We start from the raw sequence: 20,231 nt of genomic DNA, 5'->3' as shown, positions 1-20,231 counted from the left end.
GACCAAACAGTAACTACGCAGCCAAGAGGTTTTTAATGAGGCTGGGAAACATATTATATTCCGGAATCTGAATTAATTACACGAAGGTGTGACAGAAAGAGAGAGCACGAGAATGAGAGTACAGAAATAAATAGAGCATGAGCAAGAGAGAGAAGGTAGAGAGAGAGTGTAGGGAGAGAGAAAGTTGGGATAGGGAGAGAGGAGAGAGAGAAGATAGAGAGAGAGAGAGAGGATAGGGAGAGATAGAGGGTAGAGAGGGTAGAGAGGGAGAGAGGGTAGGGAGAGATAGAGGGAGAGAGGGTAGGTGAGAGAGAGAGGGTAGGGAGAGAGAGGGTAGGGAGAGAGAGAGGGTAGGGAGAGAGAGAGGGTAGGGAGAGAGAGGGTAGGGAGAGAGAGAGGGTAGGGAGAGAGAGAGGGTAGGGAGAGAGAGAGTAGGGAGAGGGTGGAGAGAGAGAGTAGAGAGAGGATAGGGAGAGAGAGGTAGAGAGGGAGAGAGTAGGAAGAGGGTAGAGAGAGAGAGGGTAGAGAGAGAGGGTAGGGAGAGAGAGGGTAGAGAGAGAGGGTAGGGAGAGAGAGGGTAGAGAGAGAGGGTAGGGAGAGAGAGAGAGTAGGGAGAGAGAGAGAGAGAGTAGGGAGAGAGAGAGAGAGAGTAGGGAGAGAGAGAGAGAGAGTAGGGAGAGAGAGAGAGAGAGAGTAGGGAGAGAGAGAGAGGGTAGAGAGAGAGAGAGGGTAGGGAGAGAGAGAGGGTAGGGAGAGAGAGAGGGTAGGGAGTGTGTAGAGAGAGAGGGTAGGGAGAGAGAGAGAGAGTAGGGAGTGTGTAGAGAGAGAGGGTAGGGAGAGAGAAAGAGTAGGGAGAGGGTAGAGAGAGGGGGGTAGGGAGAGAGAGGGGGTAGGGAGAGAGAGGGGGGTAGGGAGAGAGAGGGGGGTAGGGAGAGAGAGGGGGGTAGGGAGAGAGAGGGTAAAGAGAGGGTAGGGAGAGAGAGAGGGTAGGGAGAGGGGGTAGGGAGAGAGAGAGGATAGGGAGAAACAGAGGGTAGGGAGAGAGAGAGTAGGGAGAGGGTAGAGAGGGGGGGTAGGGAGAGAGAGAGTAGGGAGAGGGTAGAGAGAGGGGGTAGGGAGAGAGAGTAGGGAGCGAGAGAGAGTAGGGAGAGGGTAGAGAGAGGGGGTAGGGAGAGAGAGAGGGTAGGGAGAGAGAGAGTAGGGAGAGGGTAGAGAGAGGGGGTAGGGAGAGAGAGGGTAGGGAGAGAGAGAGAGTAGGGAGAGGGTAGAGAGAGGGTAGGGAGAGAGAGGAGGGTAGGGAGAGAGTAGAGAGAGGGGTAGGGAGAGAGTAGAGAGAGGGGGTAGGGAGAGAGAGAGGGTAGGGAGAGAGAGAGGGTAGGGAGAGAGAGAGGGTAGGGAGAGGGTAGAGAGAGGGGGGTAGGGAGAGAGAGATGGTAGGGAGAGAGAGAGAGAGAGAGAGAGGGTAGGGAGAGAGAGATGGTAGGGAGAGAGAGGGTAGGTAGGGAGAGAGAGAGAGAGTAGGGAGAGAGAGAGAGAGTAGGGAGAGGGTAGAGAGAGGGGGGTAGGGAGAGAGAGAGGGTAGGTAGGGAGAGAGAGAGAGTAGGGAGAGGGAGGGGTGTAGGGAGAGAGAGAGGGTAGGGTAGGGAGAGAGAGAGGGTAGGGAGAGAGAGAGGTAGGGAGAGGGAGGGGTGTAGGGAGAGAGAGAGGGTAGGGAGAGAGAGGGTAGGTAGGGAGAGGAGAGAGAGAGTAGGGAGAGGGTAGAGAGAGGGGTGTAGGGAGAGAGAGAGGGTAGGGAGAGAGAGAGAGAGAGTAGGGAGAGGGTAGAGAGAGGGGTGTAGGGAGAGAGAGAGGGTAGGGAGAGAGAGATGGTAGGGAGAGAGAGAGGGTAGGGAGAGAGAGATGGTAGGGAGAGAGAGAGAGAGAGAGAGTAGGGAGAGGGTAGAGAGAGGGGTGTAGAGAGAGAGAGGGTAGGTAGGGAGAGAGAGAGAGAGAGTAGGGAGAGGGTAGAGAGAGGGGTGTAGGGAGAGAGAGAGAGGGTAGGGAGAGAGACTATTGGCACACTGTTACAACACAGTTCATAGCCATAATATGACATTTGAAATGTCTCTATTCCTTTGAAACTTTTGTGAGTGCAATGTTTACTGTTCATTTTTTGATTGTTTATTTCACTTTTGTTTATTATCCATTTCCCTTGCTTTGGCAATGTAAACATACGTTTCCCATGCCAAAACAGCCCTTGAATTGAATTGAGAGAGTGAGAGAGAAATAGAAAGAGAGAGCTGGGAAAAGGCTGCAGGTCTGGGCTCTATAACAGAGATGTGTTTGCTAAACCACTCCAGTGTTGAGCTCTGGGACATGGAGCTCCCACAGCCTCTCAGAGCACAGCAGAGCAGCCTCCCATGGAGCCAAGTTTGGTCAGCTGTTATAATGGCCAACTGCAGAGAGGGGTCAATGTGTGTCTGAGTGTGCATACGTTACTGTCCATAACCTCAGGTTCTGTCCTAAAGTTGAGAAAAGTGAGGAACACACACACCACACCAAACACACACGCGCACACACATCTGCTGCACTGCATTTGGGGGGGGGGGGGGGGGGGGGGTCGCCCACATTAAATGTAACCTTTAACTTCAACAGGTGCTCATAAACAGATAATGGAGAATCCATCCCAGTGGAGGGGTGTGTGTGCATGTGTTGGTCTGTGTGTGTGACGAGGGTGGCACCTGTGGCCTCTTTCCACGATACCACAATCCCACCAGTCAGTTGACACAGAGCACCGGTGTCACTTCATTTCCCTTCCCCCCTGTTTGTTCCTGCCACCATGCAAGCTTCCACATGCATCCTTCAGTGGTAGGGTCTAGCCGTAACAACGGCAAATGTAATAACACCGGTAAAAGTAATAACTTTTCATACTGAAATAACTTCTAGATTTTTTATGTAATAAACCCAGTAAATGTAATAACACCGGTAAGAGTAATAACTTTTCATACTGAAATAACTTCTAGATTTTTTATGTAATAAACCCAGTAAATGTAATAACACCGGTAAGAGTAATAACTTTTCATACTGAAATAACTTCTAGATTTTTTATGTAATAAACCCAGTATATGTAATAACACCGGTAAGAGTAATAACTTTCTCTGCTAAATGTAACAAGTTGTTACATTAACCAGTGGTTATTATATTAACTGGTGAGTAACAACTTTTTCATGAATAATGTAATAATGGCAACAAATCATGCAATAAAATAAATCAATATTTTTTTATGTATTACTTCGCTCAATTTGATGAACATACACACCCCCCTGCCAATTACAACGCAAAAAAACTGATGCACATAATCTAGACAATCACAAGCACACATTGATATGCAGTCACACACACACACACACACACACACACACACACACACACACACACACACACACACACACACACACACACACACACACACACACACACACACACACAAAAAAAACACCTGAATGAATCTGTAGTGCCCTAGTATTAAAACATGTCATCCGCAACACTTCCCTGCAAACAATAATGACTAGTTAGTTCACGGTTGGTACTGGGGACATCCCCGGGGACATTTTTAGGACGTTCGTGGGCACCTGGATGTTGTGTCTAGTCATGCGTTTGCTTGAGCCTGCCCGAAGTGCCAGACTGATGGCATTTGCACTTTTGGGACTATTCCATGTCCATCCAAATAAGGGAAGTAACACAACAGTGCAGAGATTTTGGTTATTACATCATCGGTTGTTCTTTATAAAGGAAGTTGCTACTAACCTGATAACCACCAGATAACATAATAAGTTGATTAATAATAATCAAGGCAATTGTTGTGTATGTATGTATGTATGTATGTATGTATGTATGTATGTATGTATGTATGATATATATATGAGTGTGCACATTTCAATGTGTGCATGTGAGTGCCTAAATGAGTATTTCTGTATGATGTGCATGCGTTTGGTTGTGTTGTAATTGGCAGTGGGTGGCGGGTGGTATGTGCATGAAAACATCGATTTTTGTATGCTATTACATGATTGGTTGAAGTCCTTACGTTTGGTCAGAAGAACGTACTATGTTTACCGTTCAACATTAGATTGCATTTACCGGCAGGTTATTACATTCAGCGGGTTTATGAGATAAAACCTGAATAAATAGAAAAGCTATTACATTTACCGTTGTTACAAAGCCTCTTCCTCCTACTTGTCTAACATTACACCAACATCCTGGTACTTACCGCTGGTATCCTGCTGTAGCAGAAACCCCTAACTAAACCGTCTCATGTCTCAACAAGCAGGAAATGAATGAGTAACTTATTTTTATGGCAATGACAAACCCCTACCCACATGCATATCAGCTTTTGTTGATCTAATGCAAACGCACACAAGGGAGGGCCAGAACCGTACGGTACGCGACAGAGAGAAAACAGAGAGAGCCGATAAGGGAGGGCCAGAACCGTACGGTACGCGACAGAGAGAAAACAGAGAGAGCCGATAAGGGAGGGCCAGAACCGTACGGTACGCGACAGAGAGAAAACAGAGAGAGACGATAAGGGAGGGCCAGAACCGTACGGTACGCGACAGAGAGAAAACAGAGAGAGACGATAAGGGAGGGCCAGAACCGTACGGTACGCGACAGAGAGAAAACAGAGAGAGCCGATAAGGGAGGGCCAGAACCGTACGGTACGCGACAGAGAGAAAACAGAGAGAGACGATAAGGGAGGGCCAGAACCGTACGGTACGCGACAGAGAGAAAACAGAGAGAGCCGATAAGGGAGGGCCAGAACCGTACGGTACGCGACAGAGAGAAAACAGAGAGAGCCGATAAGGGAGGGCCAGAACCGTACGGTACGCGACAGAGAGAAAACAGAGAGAGCCGATAAGGGAGGGCCAGAACCGTACGGTACGCGACAGAGAGAAAACAGAGAGAGACGATAAGGGAGGGCCAGAACCGTACGGTACGCGACAGAGAGAAAACAGAGAGAGCCGATAAGGGAGGGCCAGAACCGTACGGTACGCGACAGAGAGAAAAAAGAGAGAGCCGATAAGGGAGGGCCAGAACCGTACGGTACGCGACAGAGAGAAAACAGAGAGAGCCGATAAGGGAGGGCCAGAACCGTACGGTACGCGACAGAGAGAAAACAGAGAGAGACGATAAGCCACACGTGATGACAACACCCTAACACTTCCTCTGTGTCTTTGTCGTGTCATTCCGTGACTCAGATATTCTGACTGCCGTGTGCGTGCGTGCGTGCGTGTATGTTGTAAGAGTGCGAGCGTGGGTGCGTGCGTGCGTGTATGTTGTAAGAGTGCGAGCGTGGGTGTGTGTGTGTATTCGTAAGTGATAACTCAGACAGTTTTTACAGTAGTGTTCAGTGGAACAATAACTGCCAGTCAGTCAGATGCCATTATAATGTAACAGAAAGCAGGCGTGGAAACACTATGGCTTTTGAGTATGACTAAGAATAACCGGTTCAACTGTGTGTGTGTGTGTGTGTGTGTGACATCAGAACATTCAATGACACACCCAGAGATAACACTTTCCTAAACCCTCATCATGCCCACCCCCACAAATACACAGGTGGGGGGGTACAATCTGTCACAATTGAAGTGGGTCACATGGTTTCTCAATTGTACTAACCCCTAAACCATATCACCAGCTCAGCACTTCCTCTCCTTTCTGCTTTACTCAGTTTCGCTTCGGACTGCTCTGGTTCTTTGATTCCTGCGTTCAGTTGACGGTATGCATTCATGCTAAGGGTGTGTGTGTGCGCGCTCCTAATCTCTAATTTATCCGTCATTAGTCAGACACCGAGAGAGAGAGACAGAGAGAGACAAAGACAGACAGAGAGAGAGAGAATGTAACCCAATCCAGAGAGGGGTCCCAGACGGAAGTGATGCGTTAAAGCAGGATATGACTGCTAATAGGTAACTGGGGGGTTCAGGAGGTCAGTGAGCACACACACACACTGGTGTGTTTGACTAGGTAAAGTCAGCCATCAGGTCTCTCCATAGGCTCAGTAGAAGTGTTCTATAAATAAAGGGCAGGAACAGACGGAGTCCTACACAGCCAACACCAGAGTCAAAGTACTGTCCAAACACAGGGTATCACCCTAGGCACCTACCTAGTACCAACCATCCTCTATGGCCATCCCCTGTCCCTTCCCCAGGATGCTGGCTAAACACACCGGTCATACGACTGACATCCTGACGTGTGTGACGCACAAAGTGTCCCACACACACACACAATCATACAGAGAAGGGACAGAGTGAGGTAGAGCTCTGGCACCTAAACATGCCAGCACTGTTTCTATTCCGAGAGAGGAGAGGAGAGCAAGGGATGTGTGCGAAACGAGGGGATGGGAAAGGCAGGGTGACATTCTAAAATAGGTGTTGGGTGGATAGAGGTGAGAGGAGAGGGGGACGGAAAGAGGGAGTAGTTCTTTGAGGGTGGTATTTACTCATTCCGCTCCCTCCTCGACACGCACCCCTCTCTCCCCCTCCCTCTCTGCAGTAGTGATAAGGCCATCAGTCTTCATTAGGAAGAGCAGCAGCGGTAACATGTCTGTGATGGATCACTCTGCTAAGCTCCCATTAACAGGTAAGTATTGCTCATAAGCACCTTCTGATTAACAATCAGAGAGAGAGAGAGAGAGAGAGAAAGAGAGAGAGAAAGAGAGAGAGAAAGAGAGAGAGAGAGAAAGAGAGAGAGAGAGAGGTGCATGCAACACATCTCATTAAAAAGGTAAGTATTGCTCATAGAATATCTCATCTGCATAGGTATAGAAGGTATTGCATCCCAAACTGTGGGGTGAGGGGTAAGGGACTCAGTCCGGCTTCAAACTAACTCTTGAACGTTGTAATAGTAGCATGTACGAGGTGCAATTTGGAAATGAGGTAGTGCGTCATCAGTTCCTCTTGTCACGTTAGTCATTACATACAGTGGAAAGAAAAAGTATGTGAACCCTTTGGAATTACCTGGATTTCTGCATAAATTGGTCATCAAATTTGATCTGATCTTCATCTAAGTCGCAACAATAGACAAACACAGTCTGCTTAAACTAATAACACACAAACAATTATAGGTTTTCATTATTCATCATTATAGGTTATTTTTCTTGTCTATATTGAATACATCATTTAAACATTCACAGTGTAGATTCTTCTCCAAAAGCTAATTGGAGTCAGGAGTCAGCTAACCTAGAGTCCAATCAATGAGATGAGATTGGAGATGTTGGTTAGAGCTGCCTCACCCTATAAAAACACTCACAAAATTTGAGTCTGGTATTCCCAAGAAGCATTGCCTGATGTGAACCATGCCTAGAACAAAAGAGATCTCAGAAGACCTAAGATTAAGAATTGTTGACTTGCATAAAGCTGGAAAGGATTACAAAAGTATCTCTAAAAGCCTTGATGTTTATCAGTCCACGGTAAAACAAATTGTCTACAAATTGATAAAGTTCAGCACTGTTGCTACTCTCCGTAGGAGTGGCCGTCCTGCAAAGATGACTGCAAGAGAACAACGCAGAATGCTCAATGAGGTTAAGAAGACTTACAGAAATCTCTGGAACATGCTAACATCTCTGTTGACGAGTCTACGATACGTAAAACACTAAACAAGAAGGGTGTTCATGGGAGGACACCTCAGAAGAAGCCACTGCTGTCCAAAAGAAACATTGTTGCACGTCTGAAGTTTGCAAAAGAGCACCTGGATGTTCTACAGCGCTACTGGCAAAATATTCTGTGGACAGCTGAAACTACAGTTGAGTTGTTTGGAAGGAACACACAACACTATGTGTGGAGAAAGGCACAGCACACCAACATCAAAACCTCATCCCAACTGTAAAGTATGGTGGAGGGAGCATCATGGTTTGGGGCTTTTTTGCTGCCCCAGGGCCTGGACAGCTTGCTATCATCAACGGAAAAATGAATTCCCATGTTTATCAAGACATTTTGCAGGGGAATGTTAGGCCAATCTGTCCGCCAATTGAAGCTCAACTGAAGTTGGGTGATGTAACAGGAACAAAGACCTAAAACACAGAAGCAAATCAACAACAGAATGGCTTCAACAGAATAAAATACACCTTCTGGAGTGGCCCAGTCATAGTCCTGACCTCAACCCAATTGAGATGCTGTGGCATGACCTCAAGAGAGCAGCTCACACCAGACAACCCAAGAATATTGCTGAACTGAAACAGTATTGTAAAGAGGAATGGTCCAAAATTCCTCCTGACCGTTGTGCTGGTCTGATCCGCACCTACAGAAAACTTTTGGTTGAGGTTAGTGCTGCCAAAGGAGGGTCAACCAGTTATTAAATCCAAGGGTTCACATACTTTTTCCACCCTGCACTGTGAATGTTTACACGGTGTGTTCAATAAAGACATGAAAACGTATAATTGTTTGTGTGTTATTAGTTTAAGCAGACTGTGTTTGTCTGTTGTTGTGACCTAGATGAAGATCAGATACAATTGTATGACCAATTTATGCAGAAATCCAGGTATTTCCAAAGGGTTCACATACTTTTTCTCACCACTGTACCTTAGAGAGCTATTTATAACTTGTTCAGAAATGTCCAGATCAACTAGCCCATATCAGCTAATATTTTTTATTTATTTAGGTTTTTTAGCCCATAGATACTGTTGTAATTTTTTTGTCACTCAAATATCGCACGAATACACAGACGTGGCAAAATGTATAGAATGTAACATTCTCTCCACCAACAAGGGGGGTGTGAACAGTTTGTGTCATGTGTGAACAGTGCTTGTGCCCATAAAAATACACGTGGGATGTTCCCCAATGCTGGAAAGGGGGGGGGGGGGCCGATGAAAAACTTTTGGAAACCCTGTTCTGGAATAGCATCATGCATGGTGTGCTTGGAATGTTGCAGGCAGGCAGGTAGTTGTTGGCCCAGATCAGGGTTCTAGTTCCAGAGTCCCAGAGTTCCATGCTGCCAGAGTTGGTTGGGTGTTGCGTTTGTTGTTCTTTGGAGACCATTCCATGGGGCCCAGTATTCCCATGATGCTTTAGGAGCGGCAGGCTTTGACTTGCTCAGCGCTCTGTTGGGAACAAATAATCCTCTACAGACACACATTCCCTTTAAGGGAGGCCACTGGCTGACAGTGTGTTTACTAGTTGTCAGTAGCAGCACCCGTGTGTGTGTGTGTGTGTGTGTGTGTGTGTGTGTGTGTGTGTGTGTGTGTGTGTGTGTGTGTGTGTGTGTGTGTGTGTGTAATAATGGGGTAATAGATGGGGTCTGTACATCTGATAAGAAGAGAGAGATAAAGTCTAGACTGGGGTACATCTGCTTTCCCTTCTCCCATCCTCCCCTCTGATGAAGGTTAATGATGGACAGAGATATGGTGGAGGAATACAGATCAGGATGAGAGGGATGGAGAGATAGAGAGGAAAACAAACCTTCAGGTCTATGGGATTAATCAAATAGTAGCCTAACAAAAGAGAAAAACCCCTACCACACACACACAGCTAAAACACACATACACACACCTGCTGACTGCAGAGACAAACATTAACCTACCATTATGCAGTGTGTGTGTGTGTTTGCTTTCACTCTCATCTGTACTTTTCCTCCTGAATCCAGGACGCAGGGTGTAAATTGTGTTGTTTGGGAATTTCAGCCACATTCCATGCAGAGTCTGACACGGAGATGGAAAATACCTAGGCAGAACTCCAAAACTCAGAACGAAACAACAGGAAAACTAGACACGGGACACAATACCAGAGGAAAGATTTCACCTCTACCTCTATTCAACAAAATAAGATGGCGCCTCACCTCCGGCTCCTACAAAACATTGCAGGTTTCTACTTTTTCTAGTGTTGATCTACATGTTCTTACTCAGTTTGTTTTTGTGCATTACTTCATACACCCAGGTAGAACTATTGGAATATGCGTCACTGGGTGCTACAGTCTACCCGACCTTCCCAGAGACGACGGGAACAATGGTCTAGCTGCTTTGGTGGGGCGCAGGGATGCCTGGTGGTCCTACTGGATAAGGAAACGAAGACTGCGACGGGGGGGGGGGGGGGGGGGAGTTTTAGTGAGGTTGAAACGCCGGGCGACCCGTCCTCCATTACCGAGCACACTACTCGCAGATGTTCAATCATCAGTGAATAAACTTGACGTACTTCCAGAGGGACATAGAAATCTGCAACACACTGTTTTTCTGAAACGTGGCTTTCCTCCGGCATCCAAACGGATTACATACAACTAGCGGGTTTTACAGTTCATCGAGATGATAGGAAGAGGGTTCTCTCTGTCCAGAATAATGGCGGAGGGCTCTGCTTTATGACCAATAACAAGTGGGGCGACGGTGGAAACGTTCAGGAACCTGCAAGCTTCTGCTCTCCCGACTTGGAATACTTGGTCATCAAATGTCGCCCTTTTTGCCTTCCGAGAGAGTTCTCAGGGATTATCTCCATGGCTGTGTACATCCCGCTCCAAGATCTTCATTGGACCCTGAACAAACTGTCGCGGGGGACTTTAACAAAAGTCATTTGAGAACCTTGCCACAGAATTACCATCAACGCATTGACTGTCCAACTCGTGGAGATTCTACACCGTACAACTGCCACACGCCTTTTCGACACGGTTATAAACGCCATCTCCCGTCCTCCTTTCAGCAAATCTGACCATGACTCAATTTTGCTCCTCCCCGACGATAAACAAAAGACTCAAGGAGGGAAGTTCCGGTGGTCAGGTCTGTACAACGCTGGTCTGACCAATTAGAATCCATGCTCCAAGCCTGTTTTGATCACGTGGGCTAGAATATGTTCCAGGTCACCTCTGGGGATAACATCAATGAATACACCAACCCAGTTACCGGATTCATTAAATAAAATGCATAGATGACGTGATACCGACAGTGTCTTTCAAAAGATACCTGAATCAAAAACCGTGGATTGATGGCAACCTTGTCAGGAAACTGAAGGAGAGAGATGCTGCTTATAAACACAGCAAGCTGACCAGGGACAATTGTATGGTTAAACAGTACAAATACGACCTACGCAGATCGATCAAGATGGCGAGACACAAGTATAGGGACAAAGGGGACGAGCAATTCAGAGGGATGGATACGAGGCATATGTGGCAGGGGCTTCTAACAATCACAGATTACAAAAAGAAAGCCAGTCACGCCGGACACCAACGCCACCCTACCGAACAAGCTAAACACCTTTTTAATCCCGCTTCAAGCAAAACGACTGAGCTGCCGAGGAAAGCCCCTGAAGACAACGAGGCTTACGTTCTCCACGAAGGACGTATGTAAGTCATTCAAACGTGTTAAGCCTCGCAAGGCAGCTGGCCCAGACGGCACCCCTGGCCGCGCCCTCTGAGCATGTGCAGGCCGGGTAGCTGTTGTGTTTTTGGACATTTTCAATCTCTCTCTAGCTCAGGTCGTTATCCCGACCTGCTCCACTATCATCCCAGTGCCCAAGAAAGGGAAAGTAACTGAACTGAATGACTACCGCCCCGTAGCACTCACTTCTGTCATCATGAAGTGCTTCGAGAGGCCAGTCAAAGACCACATCACTTCCTTCCTCCTCAACACACTCGACCCTCTCCAATTCGCTCACCTGTACTTCCTGTATACCCTTGACTGTTTGGTCTCTTCCAACTCCATCATCAAGTTTGCTGACGACAAGACAGTAGTAGGCCTGATTACCAACTACGACGAGACGGCCAACGGGGAGGAGGTAGGCACTCTGACGGTGTGGTGCCGGGTAAACGACCTCCCTTTCAACATCAGCAAAACAAAAGGAGTTGATTGTGGGGTGTTCAGGAGGTACCAGGCTAGTAACCATCCTCATCAACGGGTCCGCCAGGTAGACGCGTCTCTGAGGAGCTGAAATGGTCAAACCACATGCCCATACCCCAATGGACATTTACATGTATCATTGTCACAGTTGTAAACATGTATCTACTATTATTATCATTTTTTGTTTATGTTTAATTCACACCTACACTGTTGGAGCTCAGATTTCACTGTACACTGCAACTACAGCTCTGTGCATGTGACTAAATAAAAATCTATCACGGCAACCTCTCTTCCTCCCCCTCTCCTTTCTATATACCTCTTTTCCCACTCGCTTTTACTGTAATCCCTCCCTTTCATTGGCCTCTCTCTCTCTCTTTCATCCTCCCACTTGAACTAGCACTACTGTAGAACCACTACAATCCTAGCACATGTAGTATTTTCTTTGCCACAATCTTATGAAATATTTACCTATCTAAGAGAAGCCTAAATAGGTCTACATCTCCACCTCTGCCTGTTGGTAATGTATTTCAGACTAACTTGGAGGTCTCGAAAATGCTTCATATTTATGTAGGTTGTCCAGATGTATACTTTTCTGCTATAATGTGAGTGATGCCCTTTATGTGTGGTGTATTTATGCCTCGGTTCACTGCCTATTCCTACTGCAGCTTCAATACAAATTGATCATATGAGGCACAAACAAAGAGTCTCCATTTGCTCTCTGTCTATGTGTGTGTGTGTGTGTCTGTGTGTTCGGGATGTGCTCCAGAACATTGATTGGGCAGATAATTATAGCCAGCATTAAATCGGTGCATATACTGTATCTGGTAGGGCATCGGGGTTCACGTGCACTGCAGTGTGTGAATGTAGGTGTGTGTGTGTGTGAGAGAGAGAGAGAGGGGAAATGTGTGTATATCACTACTACCATTCTGGTCTTCTGAAACCGAATACAAACAATAGCCTCAGTAAACAAGTCTGTCTAGACGATCTGCATTATCCTATCTCCATTCTATTCAGTGTACACTATTCTCTAGTCTCCATTCTATTCAGTGTACACTATTCTCTAGTCTCCATTCTATTCAGTGTACACTATTCTCTAGTCTCCATTCTATTCAGTGTACACTATTCTCTAGTCTCCATTCTATTCAGTGTACACTATTCTCTAGTCTCCATTCTGTTATGTACATTCTATTCAGTGTATTCTATTGTGTGTTCAACGCCATCATTTCAAAATCAAACTCCCCCTCTACCACAGTGGAATTCACCAACAGGCTGGGCCACATCTCTCACATAACAATCAGACACACACTACAAAAGCCTAGCCAGCCTCCCCCACTCATACCGTACATATCCCCATAAGGCATTGTCTGGTGTGTGAGCCATAACCGGCTGTATAGAACTCTGCCATATGTACAGATGTGTGTTATATAGATTCCATATGACACTTTGCCATGCCACACTTCAAAGCACTTTGGGTTGGGGGTCAGGGAGCACTTGGGTTGTGGGTCAGGGAGCGTGTGTGTGTGTGCAGACCTCTAACTGAGGTACTTAGCTGCTAATGAGTGTGAACAGGAGCAGCCATAATGATAGGAAGGGAAAGGTCAACACTGGTCTGACTGAGACACAATGGAGGACATGAACGTGTCATTATTAAACAATGTGACATTGTTCTACCGTTATAGCATTATTACTCTGAACACTGGTCTGGTAGCTAGAGATCATATCAAGCCTGTTCTGCCATCCTGGTCTTCCTTTGCTACTATCCTTGTCTGGATCAAAACGTTAGCCTTCTGGCACACTGAACATTGGCCTTCTGGCACACTATAATGAACATAGGGTTCTGTGTGCCAGTAGCAAAATGGCATTCTAAATAAATGCATGGGATAAAGGCTGATCTGTGCACAAATCAGATCACCACACATTCCAAAAAAAGGCATCCTTTAGGGCAGGCTACAAGTCTTAGGTCCAGAAGGAGTCGTCAGAGGTACTTTGGAGAGGAATAAGGAAGGTAGCTGTAGGAGCTCCAATCTAAATGAGTACGAGTGTACCGCGCTGTAGTCTGGTTGTAGTTAGATGTAGCGGGGGGACATCGATGCCCTGTGTGAGAGTCTGTGGTCTGAAGACGCGAGGTGAGATTTGACTGTGGGGTGACACTCTGCCATCCCCACGCCAGGACCAGACCACAGCTCCCAGCTCTAACCACTGACCAACAGGATGCACTGAAGCCTCACATGTCAGGATGAGAAGGAAGAATGAGGAAGGCTAGGTCTATCTATATCCGCACCAGTGTGCCTTCCTCTTTCCCATGTCTACGAAACGTCAGAGGACTACCAGCTATAACAGCTCCGGCTTTGATACCGAGTTCCCCCTAAGTATGCCCTTCATACCTTGCCTGTCCTCTCCTCCCCTCAGCCCAGTGCCCCTACAGCATCTACAGCAACAGGCCCATGCCAGATTTAAGTGCCAAGTATTAAATTCTGCACTTCTGTGTACGAAATGTCAGAAATGTCCACGCATGCCTATCCTGGGCCTTCTGAAGGGGTAATGCACTGGGTTAGTCGGGGTAGAGTCAGGGTAGAGACGGCACACACACACACACACACTCCTTTTAAATGAAGCCACGTCTTCCTCACAGTGAAGCGCAGTAATATAATATTGAATGAGTGATGATAACCTCAGTAATCTCAGTGATGTTTTTATGAAGTTAGCCTGGGGTGAACAGAACAGAAAGTAGCCGTAGGCCTGAATAAATGAGATGTACAGAATAGAAGCTCTAAATAAAGAAGTATCTAACAGAAACACACAAGACGCAAACGCACTATTCTTAGCTTGGTGAAGCAGGGAAGGACAGTAGGAGCGGCACAGCTGACTCATTTATCTCACACACACACCCTTTGCGTCCTCTCCAACTGTACGGACCTGAAAAGAGTTGACGGGTCAAAGCAGCACAGAGGGGGCCCATCATGCCTTTCACCGGCTCATCTCTCTCAGATCAGTACAGAAGAAGGGCGGGAGACAGAAATGAAGTCACTTCCGAGGACAGAGAAACAGCCAGGCAGTTAAGTTCAGGCCTGTAGACCTTGGCCCTGATATGTGGATTCTGGCATCTCTGGGTCTTAAAATGGCAGTGTGCTATGCTGCCATGCATGACTAGCGGTGCGTAGGGCCTGCGTGGTTATAATGAGCTCAGCCCACTGACGGAGCAAAGTGTAAATGCTGCTGGAGTTTACACAAAAAGACACACACCAAAAAAACAAAAAAAACAGGCCCAGCTCACTGTCTGTTGATAGGCTGGGTCTACATCACTGGCATATCTTATGTCAGACAGTCTTAATGCCAATCATTTCTGGATGAAGTTGCAACCACAACGTTCCCCTTCCTGGCAGTGTCACATCGTCAGAGGCAACGTTGTCGCACGCACGTCGTCATGTAGTGCTTGTGTCTTTATCTAGCAACATATTCCTCTGTAATGTCAGGTCATGTTAAATGTCCAAACTGTCCCATCAACACTATAGATACTGATCAATGAAGAACTGAGAGCGAGACACAGGTACACGCACTTCCCGCTTGCCTACAATCTGTCAACCCAAATTCACACCGACTTTGCTAAGTAGAGTAAAACTTCTCTCTAAAACCTCTCTAGAATGTGATAATCATAACCAGAAGACGACAACCCCCAAACACACGCCATAACATCTCACTCAAATCCCCCAATGTTCTGACTCAGCAGTAGATGAGTAAGGAGTGGGGGAGGAGCTAGAGGCCATATTTCCCATCAATAAGACAGACACTCACAGCTAATAGGATCAGTGTTGACAAACCCTGGCCTCCTAGAACAGATGGAAACAGACAGAGAGAGAGAGAGAGTGCGGGAGACAGAGAGCAAGACGGGGTAATCGAGGTAAAGGAGAGGGGGAGGGGTTTAACTTGCGGGAGGGGCGTAAGAGCTGCTTTACAAGCTGGATAAATGTTGACGAGACATACGCTGAGAGAGGAGGCCAGGATAATGTATTTATAAAAAGGGGATAATGAATATTAACGTCTAATAACGAGGTTATAAATGTATGATAAATGATATACACCACAGACATTAATAATGTTTAATAATGTATTTGTGAATAGAAAGACATTGGTGTATTACACGTTTATAATATTTATAACCCATTATTGGAGGATGACAAGATAATGCATAATAATAACCTTGTAGGCCTGTATGAATTCATCGGTTATCAATAGGCTAATAGTTCTCTCTTCATATTCATTCTTTTCCGTCCACTTTCCTTTTCTATTCTAGATCCGTCTTATCACTGTACTGTGTGTCACATGCCTATATGGAAATGGCCTCTGGTTGGCCTGCACGTGCTTGCATAGCGAACACACAGACACACGTGTATTCATTCACACAGACTGCAACGTGTCGGTGTTCATAGACTGCTAACAGCAGTGATAGATCTCTGAGAGAGAGAGAAGCGCTGGGCAGCCATATCCTGTCGGGTGTGTGTGTGCGCGCGTCTAGGCAATCATGTTCATGACATGTTTACTATGGGTTGGCTATCAGATAAGCAGCTTTCCAATCAGCAGGACCTGAGCAGGCTAGATAGGTAGAGCCTCTCCTATGGCCTTGGGATGAACCATACTGCCTGGGACACCTGACAGCGACCGTCAGGGTGTTTAGCGGAGTCATATATACCATAGAATGCAGTATGTCCTTTTTTCATCCAAAACCATGTTAAGGAATATGATTCTGTCTGTCAATAATGTAATAATAATAATAATAAGGTTGTTAAGCAGGCAGTTAACCTACACATATACTGTGTGTGTGTGTGTGTTTCCTGTGTAGAGAGGTTGTGTACTGTATATTATACTGTACATATGGATGTGTGCCAAACAGATGTGTAACTGATCTTCTCTCCCAGGTCTGATCACAGCAACCCAGTATTTTCTTCTCTCCTTCCCTCGCTTCTCTCCTTCCCTAGCTGCAGCCCGCGAGGGAAGATTGCATCTTTTATTTATCACTTCTTGGCACAATTTCTGGTGTCATTCTCCATTGCTAGCATGCAGATTGAGCACTGTGTGCCATATTGTGCACGCTCACACACAGAATATGTTTAGGTTAACTGCCTGCTTAACCACCAAATTATTATTACATTATTGACAGTCAAAATCATATTCCTGAATGTGGTTTTGGATGAAAGTAAATGACATACTGCATTCTATTGTGTATATATACCCCTTATTCTTTCTTCCCCAATAGAGAGTAGAGAGACTAGAGTACATACTGTAGTTGTGTTTTGCCTATTTATTCATTTGTATTTTATTTAGCGTATATACACTAGACAAAGACACAGGCCTGCCTGGGCCTATAGTATGTGTTATATAGTCAGCAGCCTGGCGCCCTGTTGGCACTGTGGCTAGGGCACAAAGCCCAGCCAAGCCACTGCGACACGTTCAGAGGGAGGGGGGGACAGGGAGGGATGGATGGCCATGCAGAAAATTACGTTTGCAGATTGCATTACAATTCAGATTAACCACGTAGAGTAATGGGATTAGAATGCTGAACGCTTTCCCAGGGCGGGGACGGAGAGCCCTAATGAACTAACTAAGGTGGCATATGAGTTGGAATACAGAGGGAGCCCAGCAGGTAGCTCACCGTCAGGCAGGGAGTAAAATACATGACCATTCGTTCATTTGAGTATATAGGCTACGTTTTGGTAGGTAGGGCCTGCTGGTGATTATTACAATTACGTGTGTCAGTGATTTCCTGGCGTCAGAACATTTAGTAAAACAACAGTGAAAGAAAGAAACACACTTGACCCAATTAGCTGCAAATGTGTGCATATCAAAGTCCATTTAAAAATAGTCTATGTGGCTTTAAATCGCCATTCCTCCCACCCTTTTCCCAAATATTTTATTTTTAACAAGCAATGAAAATAAATTAAAAGGCGCTTTTGTTGTTTGCCTTCCCTTTGGAGGGTGACAGGGAGCTGAAAAGACACAAATGAACATGAAAATGGGAACAAAGTACCAAGGCTTTCATTCGGAATGCCTCACGGCTGTTTGATATGCGCACTGGGTAAATACGACACTCAGTCAAGGCTGTGTTACGAAGACATGAAATACCGCTATTTCGCAGCTACTCAAATAGAAAATGCTTTGAATGCACGACAGACTGCCGTGTTATTGTTTTACCAAACATATTTCTAGTTAGGAAATAGGTTGGCATATATGTAGAAAGAACTGTCAATTCAGCTGAGAGCTCTATGTTCTAGCTGGCTGAGCCAGAAAACCTCCCCCATGCCTTTCACTTCGGAAAATAAACACAAGTCGACAAGGCTCAGCCCTGAAAGTCTTCTCGACACACAGTGCCCAGAAAAGCATCGCCCCTTTCAGTTGAAAACATATAAAAATACTATTTGAGGCTGGCTAAATGCATATATGAACCAAATGTTCGAATGCGAGCCAAGTATATGGGCACATTTATTAAATCCCACCGTTCACTTCCGTAATGGTTCTTTTTCACCCAAGCAACAACAACAAAAAATCCCGTCATGCATAAGCAAACACATGTATTATGCTACATAGACATTTGGGATAAATGTATCGGCATAGAACATAGACAACTGTGCATAAGCTAATAATAGCCATTTCTATTGTTAGAGGAATACATTTTGGTTTTAGTAAAAAAAAGGAGCCTCGCCAACGTCTCCGCGATGTAAAAGCCCCCTTTGTCGCCTCATTCAATCCTTTGTTGAAACCTAATTCAACACACTTCCTTTTTCATTTCTTGGTGCTTTTGTAAAATATTTCAAACTCTGGTTGTTTGCCATAAACTCAATAAATAAAATAACGTTATTTTTCATACGCTTGGGTCCATCCACTCACCGACTTGCAATACGTTGTCCACACAGCCGCTCTCCAACAGAGCGATACCTCGTCTGAAAGGCAGCCGCGTCTCATCGCTATTTTCCCCGCTAGTTCCACTCTCCTCCCCCCCCGTATTGAACGAAGAATACATGCAGATCTCCCGTTCACTCCTGGGGAACGACCAGTAAACGATCCTTCTCTGTACAGGCTCCGGGATCCGTTCAAAGCGCTCCTCTACCCGTTGAAACGGCCACTTCTCGGCCACTTTCCGGGCCGAGATATCCAACAGAGACTCCGGACTCAGGGTTTTGCTCGACCCACCTTGGGCCGTACCCGAACCGCCACATAACGTACCCCCGGCCCGTTGTCCCTGTCTACAATTCGTATTATAACCCGGTCTACAGCAGAGCCGTTTGGCTGGGGGCTGCTGAACGCGCTCCGCCATGATAGCACTGCTTTAACATCAACGGCGGAAGTGAACCTACCATATAAACGGGATAAGGAAGGGAAAATGTTACACTCGAATCGATTGTTTGCCGTGTATGGGCAAATGAACCTTATTTGGGCATGATGGGCGGTCCTTGAACAGTGTTGTCAAATCCTCTTTGTGTTGACAAATGTAGAAAGGGGCGGGCCTATCCTGTTCTAAAAAAAGGAATGAAACGCGGAATTCCCGAACGTCGGCAAATCCTTTGTGAGGCGGACGGCTCGAAGAGGGGCCGGGAAAACGTTGGTTTTTCGTTCAGGATTTAAAGGCGGTGTAGTGAAATTGGTTGGCGTCCATGGATATTTCCCTCTTGATTGACGGAAGGAGAAGGCATTCGCGGCCGCAAAACACGACAAAACGGAGGTGAAGGGGAGGGGGGGTTTAAAGCGGGTGAATCTGTTGGGTGAAGACGGTGATTGTAACTGTCAGTTGGCCAGGCCTCGTGGAGAGGGGGCGGGCGTGCTGAGAGACGCACAAGAGACGCCCTCTGTGACGTAGGCTACAGTTCCAAAGGAATGTGGTTATCAGGCCTGAAGGCTGGAAAGGAGACGTTCCTTGTTGGGAAACAAAAGCTGTGTATTTGGATCATGGCACAGCTGATGGGGTCTCTCTCTCCTTTAACCATAACGCATGTTTCTGGGGGAAAAGACTGGATCTTGGCCTCTTGACAAGATTTATAACAGCCTAATTATTAGTGGAGGCACCTATATAATTACCCTGTAAAGTAGTCCTAGCCTTTTGCCTAGGCTACAATATATCACACATTCATTCTGGAACATGTTTTTGGCCTGTTATCAGTGTATGGAAATTAAGAAAAGGGAAAGGTGAAGAGGGGGAGAGAGGGAAAGTGAGAGAAATTAAAAAGAGGGAAAGGGAGAATGAGTGTGCAGAGGGAGGGGACATGGAAAGATGGAAAGGTAGAGAGAGAGAGAAAGAAGCATGAAAAGAGGGAAGGGTAGAGTGAGAGAGAGATGCAGAGCGGGGTTAATCTAATCTGGTGTGGGAGTGAGTCTCAGTGGTGTTCAGTAAAACCCTGCAACCAGGAGCCAGGCTTAATTGATTAGAAAATGTGATGTAACTAATTGCAACTGAAATAGGGAGTGT

At 46.2% G+C, this 20,231-nt stretch overlaps 1 protein-coding gene across 2 annotated transcripts in view; it reads right to left on the bottom strand.

Annotated features, from left to right (window-relative positions):
- LOC106562383 (zinc finger SWIM domain-containing protein 6) overlaps positions 1–19,510 on the bottom strand; it is a 45,203-nt gene extending 25,693 nt beyond the window's left edge. The window contains exon 1 of one of the 2 annotated variants that reach the window (XM_014127243.3): positions 18,659–19,510. In XM_014127243.3, coding sequence (XP_013982718.1) covers positions 18,659–19,085 — 427 coding nt within the window. In that variant the 5' untranslated portion in view covers positions 19,086–19,510. The remainder of the gene's footprint in view (positions 1–18,658) is intronic. The other variant, XM_014127250.3, reaches the window with a different exon arrangement.
- Positions 19,511–20,231: the final 721 nt, after the last annotated feature.

This window comes from Salmo salar, chromosome 01, assembly GCF_965601325.2.
Source record: "Salmo salar chromosome 01, fSalSal1, whole genome shotgun sequence".
Classification (NCBI taxonomy): domain Eukaryota; kingdom Metazoa; phylum Chordata; class Actinopteri; order Salmoniformes; family Salmonidae; genus Salmo; species Salmo salar.
The sequence above is the reverse complement of the archived record's forward strand: the minus strand, read 5'-3'. Positions and strand labels throughout refer to the sequence as shown.